Source organism: Monodon monoceros, unplaced genomic scaffold (genome assembly GCF_005190385.1).
Source record: "Monodon monoceros isolate NGI ecotype Baffin Bay Population unplaced genomic scaffold, NGI_Narwhal_1 Super_Scaffold_3, whole genome shotgun sequence".
NCBI lineage: Eukaryota > Metazoa > Chordata > Mammalia > Artiodactyla > Monodontidae > Monodon > Monodon monoceros.
The window spans coordinates 81520572-81534304 of record NW_021703780.1 but is presented as its reverse complement, the minus strand read 5'-3'; the positions used below and the strand labels follow the sequence as shown (position 1 = coordinate 81534304).

General features: G+C 40.1%; 1 protein-coding gene across 1 annotated transcript; it reads left to right on the top strand.

Annotated features, from left to right (window-relative positions):
* Positions 1 to 383: 383 nt before the first annotated feature.
* On the top strand, positions 384 to 13389 carry LMOD3 (leiomodin 3). Its single transcript, XM_029243696.1, has 4 exons — positions 384 to 513; positions 975 to 1292; positions 3710 to 5080; positions 13009 to 13389. The coding sequence occupies exons 2-4, from the start codon at positions 999 to 1001 to the stop codon at positions 13033 to 13035; spliced, it is 1692 nt and encodes a 563-aa protein (XP_029099529.1). The 5' UTR covers positions 384 to 513; positions 975 to 998; the 3' UTR covers positions 13036 to 13389.
* The last annotated feature ends 344 nt before the right edge of the window (positions 13390 to 13733 follow it).

Sequence of the window (13733 nt, the reverse complement as noted above, 5' to 3'; positions counted from 1 at the left end):
GAGTGTATCTGTAGGATACATTCCTAAAAGTGGAATGGCTGGTCAAAGAAAATGTACATTTGTCATTTGGATAAATATTGCCATATCGTCCTCTGAAGTTATGAAAAAATCTTTTCATGATTTCTTCCAGTACTTTAATGGTTTGGGTTTTTTTTTTAACATTTCAATTTAGATCCCTTTAAATTTTTATCCTGGCTTAATGGATACTTAATAAGAAAAACAAATTATTTAAAACATTAAACTCCTCACTCATAGTGGAAATTCAAGGGCTCGTTGTCCCCATCTGTTAGATCACAGGATCTAGATGCAAATAAGGACATCTTGCAAAGGTTCAGTTTACGCAGTGGGTAACATAGCCAGACCTCTGCTCGGCTGTGTGCAGGTTTATTTCCTTCCAGAGTCTCATGGTAGTGAAGAATCAAGCCCTGAGAGCTTGATTTCCACCTGCATATGAATTTTTCACTTCAATAGAACTGAGGTCGCTGTTTGGATTTTCCTCCTGAAATATTGTAAGTTGCTTTCATCATTTAAATAAAAAGAAGTGGCCTCCCCTGCAGTACTGGGGTATGTGTGTATGGGCTGCATGACTTAGTGTAGGACAATGTGAGAGCACATAGGAAGAGAACTAATTTTACTCCTACAGGGAGTCTGGAGACCTGTTACTCGCTGGCAAACCTAAGCAGCTGTACTGAAATGTCAGATGGATTTGCACAGCTGACTCAAGTTGCCGAAAAGAGAGGAGCATAGTAATTCCATAAATTGACCCTCTCCAGCCAAGCCCTGCTTAATATAGTTACGGCTTGAGCTTAACGGTAGTCACTCCTAGAGGCTCAGCAAACACCACTGGGGTTCTTGGGGGAAAAAAAAATCTCTCAAGGTGGTATTGACCTGGGACGCTTGGTAACTGGGGGAACTTCTTGAGAGTTTTTTCTTTTTTTAAATCTTCTTTGATTATTTCTCCTTTTCTAATAAAGTATAGAAAAGTATAGAAAAGAATCATGTCGGAACACAGCAGGAATTCAGATCAAGAAGAACTCTTTGATGGGGAGATTGATGAAGATGAAATCTTGGCCAACTTGTCCCCAGAAGAGCTTGAGGAACTGCAGTTGGAAATGGAGGTGATGGCCCCTGACCCCAGGCTTCCCGTGGGAATGATTCAGAAGGATCAGACTGACAAGCCACCAACAGGGAACTTCGACCACAAATCTCTCGTTGATTATATGTATTGGCAAAAGGCATCCAGACGCATGCTGGAAGACGAACGTGTTCCTGTTACCTTTGTGTCATCCAAGGTAACCGGGGATTTGTATACAACAGAGAAATGGCTGCCTGGGCTGGGCTGGCACGTGTCCCTGTTGTAACTGTCATTTCTCAAGACTCTATGTTTTGTCGACGTTTATAGATAAATCAGAATATTTCATCCTACGCCAGATGGGAACTTTCTTTAACACTTACATGGTATAACTGGGAGGAAAAAGTGGTAATTTCTTGTAAATATCTCTTTAAAAAAATTGCCACGGGGTTTCTTGTGCAGGAAAGCCTATATTCTGTAGGCATGATACTTAATGAATTAACTCATAACCCAGAAGCATTTGTCCTTTATGCTTTTTTTTGGCTCACAGAACCCTTTAAGAAGCTGAAGAAGGCTCTCCGTTCTCTCCTTCCATCACATGCATACACATACAATGTTTCACGTACAATCTCAAGGGTGTCACAGTCCCCCTGAAGTCCAGCCACAGGCTCTGCAATTAAACCAAGTCAAATAACCAAAAAATCCAGTATTACCACAGTACATTGGATATCAGTGGTGAATTTAGAAGTTGATGATGTTAAGCTGTTTTAAAGATAGTTCATTCTTTAAACATGTTCCTTATATGAAAAGTAGAATTGTGGTCCACTCTGGACTTGTATATCAGCACATTGTTTTAAATGTTTCACTTAAAAATGACTTGGCAAAAATAAGACAGAGATCCCCACAGGTAAAGTCTCTTGTAGTTATGCCTGCTAATATTGATATATCTTGTCACATTACCATCACGCTGGCTATAATTTTAGGAAAGTTATAAACTGATTTCATGGCCAGGGGAGTTTAAACACGTACTGCACTCAAGAAAATGAGTTGCTGGCTTGATCAGGTTAGAGTGTAAGGTACAATTTGCAGACGTTTTACAACTAGAGTAAAAGCCAGTTCTATATGAACACCAATTTCAGAGGAAAAAACAAATTGGGTGCTTTTAACACTTTTTCTTCCTTTGGTATAATTTAAACAGCTTGATAGTTGGCTCCCCCTGCTGAGACAAATGAGAAATGCAAAGGTGAAGGCTTCAGAGTTAAGGTGTCAATTGTCAATTCCAGCCTATAATGTTATAAGCAGTAAAATCAAGTTCTTATTTTTTTTTAAATTACAGGTTTATTTTTTATTGAGATAACATTGGTTTATAACACGATGTAAGTTTCATGTGTACAACATTATATTTCTACTTCTATATACCCTACAGTATGCTCACCACCAAAAATTTAGTTTCCATCCATCACCATACAGTCGATCCCCTTTACCCATTTCGTCCTCCCAAGATCAAGTTCTTACTCAGATGAGCCTGTGTGTCAAACTGCTACATCAGCTTTCAAAATGACACCTATGAGGTACACATACATTTTGGGAAAATGTGCTAACTGATGTGTAAACATTTAATAAACATTATTGATATGACTGTCATTTTCCTTCCCAGACTAAGCAGTTCTTTCTAAATCTCTACTAATCCTGTCCCCTTTTGTAGCTGGCTTTGCCTCCTAGACACTTTCCTTCCAAAGGAACTGGACTATAAAGCCTGTCCCTGGAGTATCCAGGGTAGTTTTCCCAGAGCTGAGCAAACAAAAATCAAAGTTTAAGGGTTTTGTTACGTTCCAAATATCAAACTGCTTTCATTTTCCCCACAGTATCTTATTTTCAGGGAAACTTGTTGTACACATTACATTAGATTGGCAAACATATTATGTAAATTTTGGTTAGGGCAATAAGGAAATTATTGTGTAACACAGAGCTATTGAATACAAAGATGCCTATTCAGCTATATACAAAACAAAGATTTCAATGAATGGATAAATCCATAAGGTTTTCAAAACAAATAATTTTTAACTGCTTCTGGAACTGAACCCCATCTTTAAAAACAATAGAGGGTCTGAAAACAAAATTAACTAGGCTTAATTTTAACACAGGGGATGAGAAAAACACAGCCAAAAACTGTGTTCGTGCCTGTGTGTGCCTATAAAAATTTATCTTTATTTTTGTTGTATTTGCTTGAAAAACTAATATGTGTACTTGGTTTTAAAAAAACTTAGTCTAGAATTATATAACGTAAAAAGTGAAAATCCCCTCAATCCTTCCTTTTCTCGGTTATCTCAATGGTTACCTCTCTTCCTCAGAGATAAGTACTTACTTGGTAAGCATTACAAGTCTGTTTTTTTCTACACATTTATAAGCTTTGATATATATTGTGTGTATATATGTATACACATAAATATGTAAACAAATGGAATACTATGCCTACAGCTTATTTGCTTCCTTTTTTCACTTAGTAATAAATCTTCTTATTCTCTCCAGTAAATAGTGCTGCTCTTCATATTTCTATGTGAAGAAACCCTCATGACATGTATTCTAACCCTCATAAACCCTGCTATGTGTTCTAACCCTCATAAACTTCTCTTTTAGGGAAAAACTCAAGAACAGCATGAAGAAATAGACACAGGTAATAAAAATGTGTCCCAGTATTTAAAAGAAAAGCTTAATAATGAAATCACTGCACATAAAACAGAATCACAGGGCAGTGACAATGTTCAAGAAACAAATAATGAAGATAACGAAGATGATGTGGAAGATGAAGAAGATGAGGGAAAAGAGGACAGTGAAGAGAGCGAAGAGAAAACAAAAAGAGAAGAGGAAGGTGAGGTAAAGGAGCAAATCAGAAATGGTGAGAACAGCCAACAGGTAACTGATAAAGTAACCGAAGAACAAAAAGACAGACCAGAGGCCCAAGAAAAAAGTGAGAAAAAAATATCAAAATTAGATCCCAAGAAGCTAGCTCTAGATACCAGTTTTTTGAAGGTAAGCACAAGGCCTTCCGGAAACCAAACGGACCTAGATGGGAGCTTAAGGCGAGTGAGACAAAATGACCCTGACATGAAGGAACTCAACCTGAACAACATTGAAAACATCCCCAAAGAAATGTTGCTGGACTTTGTCAACGCGATGAAGAAAAACAAACACATCAAAACCTTCAGTTTAGCCAATGTGGGTGCGGATGAGAACCTAGCATTCGCCCTGGCCAACATGTTGCGTGAAAACAGGAGCATTACCACTCTTAACGTCGAGTCCAATTTCATCACAGGCAAGGGAATCGTGGCCATCATGAGGTGTCTCCAGTTTAATGAGACACTAACCGAACTTCGGTTCCACAATCAGAGGCATATGTTGGGCCACCATGCTGAAATGGAGATAGCCAGGCTTCTGAAGGCAAACGACACTCTCCTGAAGATGGGCTACCATTTTGAGCTTCCAGGTCCCAGAATGGTGGTAACCAACCTGCTCACCAGGAATCAGGATAGACAAAGGCAGAAAAGACAAGAAGAACAGAAACAGCAGCAACTCAAAGAGCAGAGAAAGTTAATAGCCATGTTGGAGAACGGGTTGGGGCTGCCACCTGGGATGTGGGAGACGCTGCGGGGACCAGTGCCCGATTCTGGGACGCAGGAGTTCCTCCAGCCTCCTCTTCCTCTTCCTCCTCGACCTCCCAGCTCCCACGCAGTCCCCTTCAGTCGACAAAATGAAATGACGAAAAAGCCATCGCATGCTCCAAAGTACAGGCCGGACACTGACACCTTCCGCATGGTAAAGCTAAAGAGGATCCAGCGCAAATCTCGGATGCCGGAAGCCAGAGAATCAGCTGAGAAAACCAACCTCAAAGATGTGATCAAAACACTCAAACCAGTGCCGAGAAATAGGCCACCCCCGCTGGTGGAAATCACCCCCAGAGATCAGCTCTTGAACGACATTCGTCACAGTAACATCGCCTATCTTAAACCTGTAAGTAGGAGGTGGGAGAAATGGTGAACACACACCACGATAAATGTCTCCCAACTCTTTTCCCTGCTCATTTGGACACCAGGAGATTGTCACTAACTGAGGGAAATCTGTCAGCATTACTGGTAGATCTAAATGATTGGTTATCCTCAAAGACACATCTATATAACTATATATATATATATATATATATAGTTATATATATATTGGTTATCCTCAAAGACACATCTATATAACTATATATATATAGTTATATATATAACTATATATATATATATAAAGACACATCTATATAACTTCTGTAACGATGGTACTAATAGCTAACATCTATTGAGCACTTACTATGGGCCAGATTCATTATATGAATTAACTTTTACAGTCACTTTAACAACCCTATAAGGCACGTATTATTATTCTCCCTGTTTTATAAAAAGGAAACTGAGGATTAGGGATGTTAAAAAACATGTCTAGGAGAAACAGCTCAGAAGTGGTAGAGTTGACTTTGAAATCCAGTTCTGAGTCCAGGGTCAAGCTTTTATTCATTCCAGCCACACAGAGCTGACACAAGCAGAGATCCCCAGGGACCTGCTGCAGGAATAAATAAGAGTGAGGCCTAATTAGGCCAATGTTTGTAGATGAGTGCTTCCATAGTGCTTGAAAAAACAGTTCTTTTTTAGTAGATGAATGGAGACTACCTGCAATTGCAATTATACTTTTTATTTTTTTGGTGGGTGGAAAATAATAAACTTCAGATTAATATCTCTATGAATAAATGGAGCTTTAAAATATTTTACTATTATTTCAGTTTTCATGTTTACTATGATTCACTATTACTCATGCTGATAGGCGAAAATGTTCTATTCCTTGCAGCTTAAGTTATAGAAATAAATTTTTTTATAGTCATTACTATGGCGGCATTTATGGAGGCTGAAAGGTGCGTGTCCAAAGACCACAGGTGGTTGATAATTAACTATTGTTTTAAAATCTAGTATGTAATTTAGCCAAGATATTACATTGACAAAATAGTCAATATATTATTTCATCATAGAGGGTCAGTTTTTGTCAAGATGTTTTAAACAGGTTTCCATGTAAGCTTGTTCTTTTTCTGCTTTTAAAGAGCTTTATATTCTCAAACAATACAGGGAATTCCCTGGCGGTCCAGTGGTTAGGACTCAGCACTTTCACTGCCGAGGGCCCAGATTCAATCCCTGGTCGGGGAACTAAGATGCTGCAAGCCGCATGGCGTGGCCACAAAAAATGAAAAAAAACCCAAACAACCCAATATAATTGGTTCTTATTCATATATACACATGTATGTTCCTTATTCCCATCTCCTAGTAATGCACAATTGACAACATTTCAGCATTTTTTTCTTCTGAATCAAAGATGACTTTCAACTGTGATTTAGAGGGACTCTGATTCTTCTTGGGGCAGGGGGCAGGGTGACAGCACTAGAGGTCACATGAGATCAGGCAAGAGGCCTTTGCCTGCCCTTGGGCACAACATCAACACTTTTTGTACCTGCTCTTCTCCAGGCAGCCAGACCTCTGTAGGGGGTGGATCAGGGTGTTGTTTTGAGAGAGGCTAGTGCTGTCACTCTGTAACCAGTTGTCAAGGCAAATCCAAGATGCCTTGGTGGCTAGACAATCAGAAAATGACATTAAGAGGAATCTTTTTGTTTTTTTTTGCGGTACGTGAGCCTCTCACTGTTGTGGCCTCTCCCGTTGGCAGAGCACAGGCTCCGGATGCACAGCCTCAGCGGCCATGGCTCACGGGCCCAGCTGCTCCGCGGCATGTGGGATATTCCCGGACCGGGGCACGAACCCGTGTCCCCTGCATCGGCAGGTGGACTCTCAACCACAGCGCCACCAGGGAAGCCCAAGAGAAATCTTTTTAAAATCTGCATTAAAGGTGGCACGTGGGTTCAGAGTAGACAAGAGAATGAAGTTTAAATGATCATCTGAACCCACTCCCTGCCTTCTCAGGGAATGTTCTGCTGAGCAAATCGGCTTTCCCTGGAGTTGGCTGCATTTCATCCATCTGCTTACCCATTATTGCAATAAATATTGGTATAGCGCTGCCATGTATCAGGCACCATCAGCAGGAATAGGACAGGTATAGTCTTAACTTCATGGAGCTTACAGTGTTGGTTTTATCATTTTTACAGTCAAGACACTGCCTTTTAGTCAAGTGAGAACACTTCAACTTGGGGTCTAGATTCTAGAGCAAAAGGCATTAAGGTAAATTCATGATAATCATTACCAAAATGCCACACCCTACTAAGTAGTACGTTTTTCATTTTCAATAAATTCTAAAGTGCTATCAGGTTTTTAAAAAAAGTATTTATTTATTTATCTCTGGCTGCATTGCATCTTCGTTGATGCGGGCCATCTTTCTCTAGTTGCAGCGAGCGGGGGCTACTCTTTGTTGCGGTGCGCGGACTTCTCACTGCGGTGGCTTCTCTTGTTGCACAGCAAGGGCTCTAGGCGCGCGGGCTTCAGTAGTTGTGTCTCGTGGGCTCTAGAGCTCAGGCTCAGTAGTTGTGGCTCACGGGCTTAGTTGCTCCCTGGCATGTGGGATCTTCTCGGACCACAGCTTGAACCCGTGTCCCCTGCACTGGCAAGCAGATTCTTAACCACTGTGCCACCAGGGAAGTCCCAAGTGCTATCAGTTTTGAGTTGTGTTTTGTTTGTTTTTAATGTCCGCTAAGGAAGAAAAATATGCAGCAAAGTGAACTCTGACACGGTTTGTGAATGGTGGTCTTGCATATCAGCCTTTGCTTTGCAATGTCTTTTATCTATGCAAGGGACTGGCATCTTCTGCTTTCATTTGCCTGGCTTGGCTTGCAATAGACATCTCTTGATATGTATCTCAGATACAAAATGTCATGCAACTTCATCAACGTGGTCCTTTAAAATGCTCTGCAAGAAAAATGTGAAAATGCATTGTCCAACTGACAAAAATGCACTTGGCTGACATCAATTCGCTCCCTACTGCTGTGTTTTTGCGCCTTGCTGCATACATGATAAATGTCTGCTTTAATGCCAACTCATAGTGTAATCTCTCTTAAAAGACATTTTTTATCTTTTAATTTGAAATCATTTGAGACGTGTGGAAGTTCAAAACAGTAGAAAGAATTCTTACAAGCCCAACACATTTTGTCATATTTGCTTTGTCATTCTTTAAAGGATAGTTTAAATGGCAATACATTTGCACGTGTGCAATTCCAACAGGGCACAGAGCTCAGTGGAAGTGCTGATGGTATGAAAACCTATACTGTGTTTGTGCTCCCACCTGCAGCCAACTATTGTAAAACACCGTTGACTGTAAGATGCTTTCTGATGTCAGGGATACGGAAACATCGAAAAATGTGCATCTTAGACTCAGTAAAACGCTGTAAACGCCATCAGTGGTGATATCACAAGATCCCAGCAGAAAGGGCTATTTTTGGCTGGTCAAATGAGACACATCTGCACTCACTTGAAGGACGTGAAACTAAAGGTTATGGGGTTTTCCCCTCCCACTTGTGTTGGAGGATAGAGATGCTCTCTAAATCCCTGGATTTTCACATATGAAGTTAAAACCCAATTTGGAAATCTTATAATTGTTTTTACTGATGCTCCTAACTAAAACATTGAATGTCCATAAACATACATAGAAATTATTTATTTTTAAAGGAAAAATGATTATTTTTTCTCTCATGGACTTGGAAATATTATTTTTCTATTTTCTAGAGCATAGCTTATGAGGTAGTTTATATTTTAAATTTGTATTTTTTCCTTTTAGTGTTTATTCTCTCCCCATCTCATGCGTCTGGCTTGGGATCCCTGAAATGAAGTTTCTAGCAGAGAATGAAGGGAAGTCTGTACACTTGCTTGGCTCAAATGCTACCTCTTCCAAAAAGCTGCCCATTTAATTCAGTTTAAGAGAGATGTATTCTGGAGGCCAGGTATTGAAAACTAGTGGACTATAAGCCCGATTTACAGGCCTATTTTGTTTGGCTTGGGTATTGTTGTACGAGTTATAAAATATCACATGATAATATGCAGATACCTGGGAGCATTTGAAACATCAGATCCAGCCACACGGGGCCTGCATGTGCATGGCACAAATAAGCTGGATCTGTATTGACTTCTCCCTTGAGATAGGTAATGGACTCTCCAGTTTTTCCTCAGTCTCCACCATGCCCTACTGCCTAATCCCTGGCCTTTTTCACTCATTTACATTACTTATTTGACTGTTGCAGAATTTTTTGGTTTGTCACGTTGTTCTTATTGTTTTTAGCTGTTTTAAAAGTCTTTGTCTTGTCTAACTGAATTTACTAATCGCTCATTTATTTCCCTCTGAGTTGATAACTCTGAGTCAATGTGATGCCAGGCCAAAACAAAGACGTTAGGCTTGTACGGGCTTATCCCTCCCTGGTAAATGTATGATTTCCTTTCCTGTTTAAAAATTGGGTGGTCCGCTCACTGCCTACCATCCCAGATGAGTATCTGTACTTTTCATTGAGATAAAAATCTTATCTGCAGCAACTGTTCAATGTACTGAGGTCAGTTGCGTTTATATCATATGCCACTTTTGGTGCCAGTCAAACACGGTAACTTTTAACATTCAGTTAATTTTACTTTGGGCTCACCTATGTGTGTCTGGACTGGTTTCACCTAGGTGCCTAAAGACATGATTAAATTTCTCCTTCAGAAAGATTTCAGTATAATAATTTCCCGAGCAGCCTTAATTATTAGCCCAAAGACTCCGTGACACATTAGCAGTTGTTACGATTACAAAAATGTAAGAACATAGACTCCTGACTCTTCATCTCTGGCCATTTTTTCTTTGCCTCATTTATAAAATATCCTGTTTCTTTTGAAGTAGGATCTCTAGATTCTGTCCTTTTGCAGTTTTCTCCTTTTTCCCATCTTAGCTTCTCCCTTTGTTTCAATTATCACATAATCTAGGACAATCCCCAAATTTCCCTTTCCCTTTAGATCACTCAGGGTTTTCTCAGTACCTTCATTCAATCTGTCCCCAAACCAAGCTTTTCCTTTCTAGATCTAGTTATTGTTTCTGGTTCCCAATTTTCCATGCTGTCTCCGTTCTCTCACACATTCAAGTCTGAAGCCTCAGAGTTCCCTTCAGTTCCTTTCTTTTTTTCTGTCCCTTTTTTTCCTTAAAAAAACCCCCCAAAACCCAAGAACCCAAACCTACCAGAATCTCCAAGAGCCAAGGCCAAATCTGGATCAGAGCTTTAGAAATGTTATACTCTTGACAGAGGGAGTCTCCACAGGAGAAAGCAACGTAACGTTTCAAACTTATCTCAAAAGAGCATAAGTGGGCTAGAATTACACAGACCAAGAACTGCCCTTCCCTAATACCTAGTGGAAAAAAAGAGTTTTTGATGTACAACTTTTCTAAAGTCTGTGATAGTGATTCCTAAAATTTAGCATGCATCAAAAGAACCTGGAAGGCTGAATATAGATTACTGAGCCCATCTCTAGAGTTTCTGATTCAGTAGGTCTTGGATGGGACCTGAGAATTTACATTTCTGACAAGTTCCTTGGCAATGCTGATGCTGGTCATTTGGAGACCACACTCGGACAACCACGGTTCAATGACATCTATGGCAAACCATACCTCCTGAATTTTTCCCCTGAAGGACCTTCTTTTCCTCTCTCCCCACAACACTTTGCTCAAGTTATTTATTTTCTATCTCTGTCTTTCAAAATATATCCAACAGGCTCAACTCAACACTTACAACAAAAGAAATGAAACCAAACATCAGTGGTGAATACCCTTCCTGTCTCTTTCTACTGCCCCTCACTTGTACCTCTCTTTCAGCATCTTCCACATGGTGCCTTAAGTTGACAGCTCTTACAGGCACATTGTAGGTCTCCTAGTGGATTCTGAGTTCCTCAAGGTAGGTCTTCCTCATCAGTGTCCTGGACACCCATTGAGGTGTTGGTCCAGAGCAGGAACTGCAGTCACGTGTGCTGAATTAAACAACCCCTGCTGAAATGGGTCTTCCCATCCTGCCCAATTGCTCCCAGACTCTGTGGGTGTATGTACGTGTGTGTGTGCACTGTGTAATGCTATACACACGCACTTTTTAAAAAAACTAATTTTAACCAAGAGGTGAAGGGGGAACAGGGTCCCCTAACAATAATGCGAATTGATTCTTGTTTGTTGGAAGTTTTATATTTTTGTAACATCAGATCTAGCTATCTTTTCCTTTATGGTTTCTGTCTTTTGTGTTCTGCTTAGAAATGGCTTTTTTGAACCTTATTAAAATATTTGCCTATCTTTCTTGCTGCTTTTAGAACTTTTGGTTTTTTAAAAAATATTCCATATTATAGATGAGTTAAAGGGTTAGATGTTAGAAGTAAGTAGGAAGCAAGAAGTCTGCTATTTTATTTCTTTGCCAAGTAGCTAACCACTGATCATTTAGTGACCCATTCTTTTCTCCAGTGATCTGAACTGCCAGTTTGGGCATATTTTAAATTAGTTGATATGTCTCTGGGTTTACCATGTTGGGGCATTGCCACGTTTCACTTTTCAAAGTATTTTTATTAATTTGGAACCCTTCTATGCATATAAACATATATCAGGAATAACATACTATAAAAATATTTTTTCCATTCAATAATACAAAGAACACAGTTTTGACTATTTGTTACAGCTCTGCAGTTATTTTAAATAACTGGCATTATATATTTTGTTTATTGGTGGTGTTCACTAGTGGTGTTCACTGGTGGATGACCCTTACTAATCTGTAGTCACACCCCTCCTCTCCTGAAAGTCTGACACTAGGGAGGGGGAGAGTCAGAGCACATGGAGGACCCTTTGGTTTGAAGGCTGTGCAGGTAGCAGCAACACATCCCAAGTTCTCTCCAATGGGCAGGATGTTGGGAAACCTTTTTACGCAAAGGTTGTGGGCAGAGAACTGGCTAAGAGGGTCCATGGTAGATGGCCAAAATGGTTCCTCACGTTGGCAGGTGGACACGGGCCATAGAAGGAGAGACATTTTAAAGTCATTATTATACAAACTCTGAGTGTCCTTTGGACTCTGTCAGTGTTCTCTGAAAGGCACATCCGTGATGGATGAGTCATTCTCCTAAAATATAACAGCACTTGAAACCCGTTAAGAACTTACCTTATCTTTAAGTTGTTCCTGTGAAACAAAGCTCAAAGTTGATTTGCAGTTAGACTTATGCTACTCTTTTGCAATTTTTTTTGCCCTTGGGCGTTCTCCAAATACTGTTGTAATATTTGGTGAGTATCACATTAGGAATGTGCTTTAAAGAGGAAAGTCTTAAAAGAACATACATTTTATATTCTTATGGTGGTATTTGTTTGGTGAGTATTTCAGTACTCAGGAAGGCATTGAAATCAGGCAGATCTAGGTTCAAATCCAGCTCTGCCACTTCCTAGCCCTGTGACCTGAAGCAAATTGCTTAATCTCTCTGAGCCTGTTCCCTCTTTCCAAGGTGGTTGTAAGATGAAATGAGGCAATGCTTTCAAAAGAAGTGTTAATGTTGATCACTAACTTGTATTACTTAATCCTTATGGTAGCCTTGTGAACAAGATACTGTTACTGTCATTTTATAGCTGAGAAAATTGATGCCCAATACCATGCAACTAGTAAGTGCTAGTTCCAGGATTTGAAACAGGCGGAGTCCAGCACCCACCCTCTTGTGTATGTGATAAGCTTCACCACGTGCTCAGAACCCCTGGAGCTGTCCCGTCATCAGTAAATGCCCACTTCATGGTGGCTGTGGCTATTATTGTTGTTTTATCATGATCTGAGGGGTCTGTCTGGCCAGAATTTCTAATCCGCTTTACACCCTTTGAGGGATGTACATTTTGTCATTTTTGCTGTAAAACACCTGAATATCTAGGATTAATTTTTCTCCTCTTTTCAAATGCTTAAATCACAGGTGCAGCTGCCAAAAGAGCTGGCATAAGAGGCAACAGAATAATCTCGGAGAAGAAGGAATTGACATAATGACTCTTGGATTAGAGTTTGGAGACTGTTTCAGCAGCATACTTCTGGATCCAGGTGGTGGAACTGGGAACATTGCTAACTGATATGCGTATGTTGTAAAAGGCTTTGGCCCGTGACAAACTAGGGGCTGAAAAGGCAGGGGGAAGGAGATAAAATATGAATAGTCAGGGCAAGATTTTCTACTTCCAATCAGTTGGAGTGACTTAGGTGAAACTGAGTCTTCTAGCAGAAGTGAATTTTTTCGTAAACATTTGCTTTATTATTGCTTTCTTCTGGTAAATAACAATAAATACTGTAGCGGTGTTAACTATTATATTCCCATTTTTTTCTCCTTCCGTCTGCTCTGCTGTAATTCAACACACAGTATCTTAAAGCGAACAGAACATGTTTCACTCTGTGGAAATGTGAAGGGTGAATTGAACTCCAGGCCCTCCAGATGCTTTGAAATGGAAGAAATGTTAATTGCCTCCTCTTCTCTGGAGAATCAGTTGCGATTTCCGGTTTCCAGCCCTGCCTAGGTTTCTCTCTTGGCCATTTTCCTGTGTGTTGGGATATACTTCTGATAGGGGTATCTGTGAAGAGCAGAACGCTTAAGCCATGGGACGTGGAGAAAACAGTGTTTCCAGAAAAACTACCAGGGAAAACAAATGCTGCTTA

Excerpts from the sequence above, each read along its gene's own strand:
- LMOD3 (XM_029243696.1), top strand. The coding sequence starts at position 999 with ATGTCGGAACACAGCAGGAATTCAGATCAAGAAGAACTCTTTGATGGG. Across the intron at positions 1,293-3,709 it reads TTACCTTTGTGTCATCCAAG|GGAAAAACTCAAGAACAGCA; the intron begins GTAACCGGGGAT and ends CTTCTCTTTTAG. Across the intron at positions 5,081-13,008 it reads ACATCGCCTATCTTAAACCT|GTGCAGCTGCCAAAAGAGCT; the intron begins GTAAGTAGGAGG and ends CTTAAATCACAG.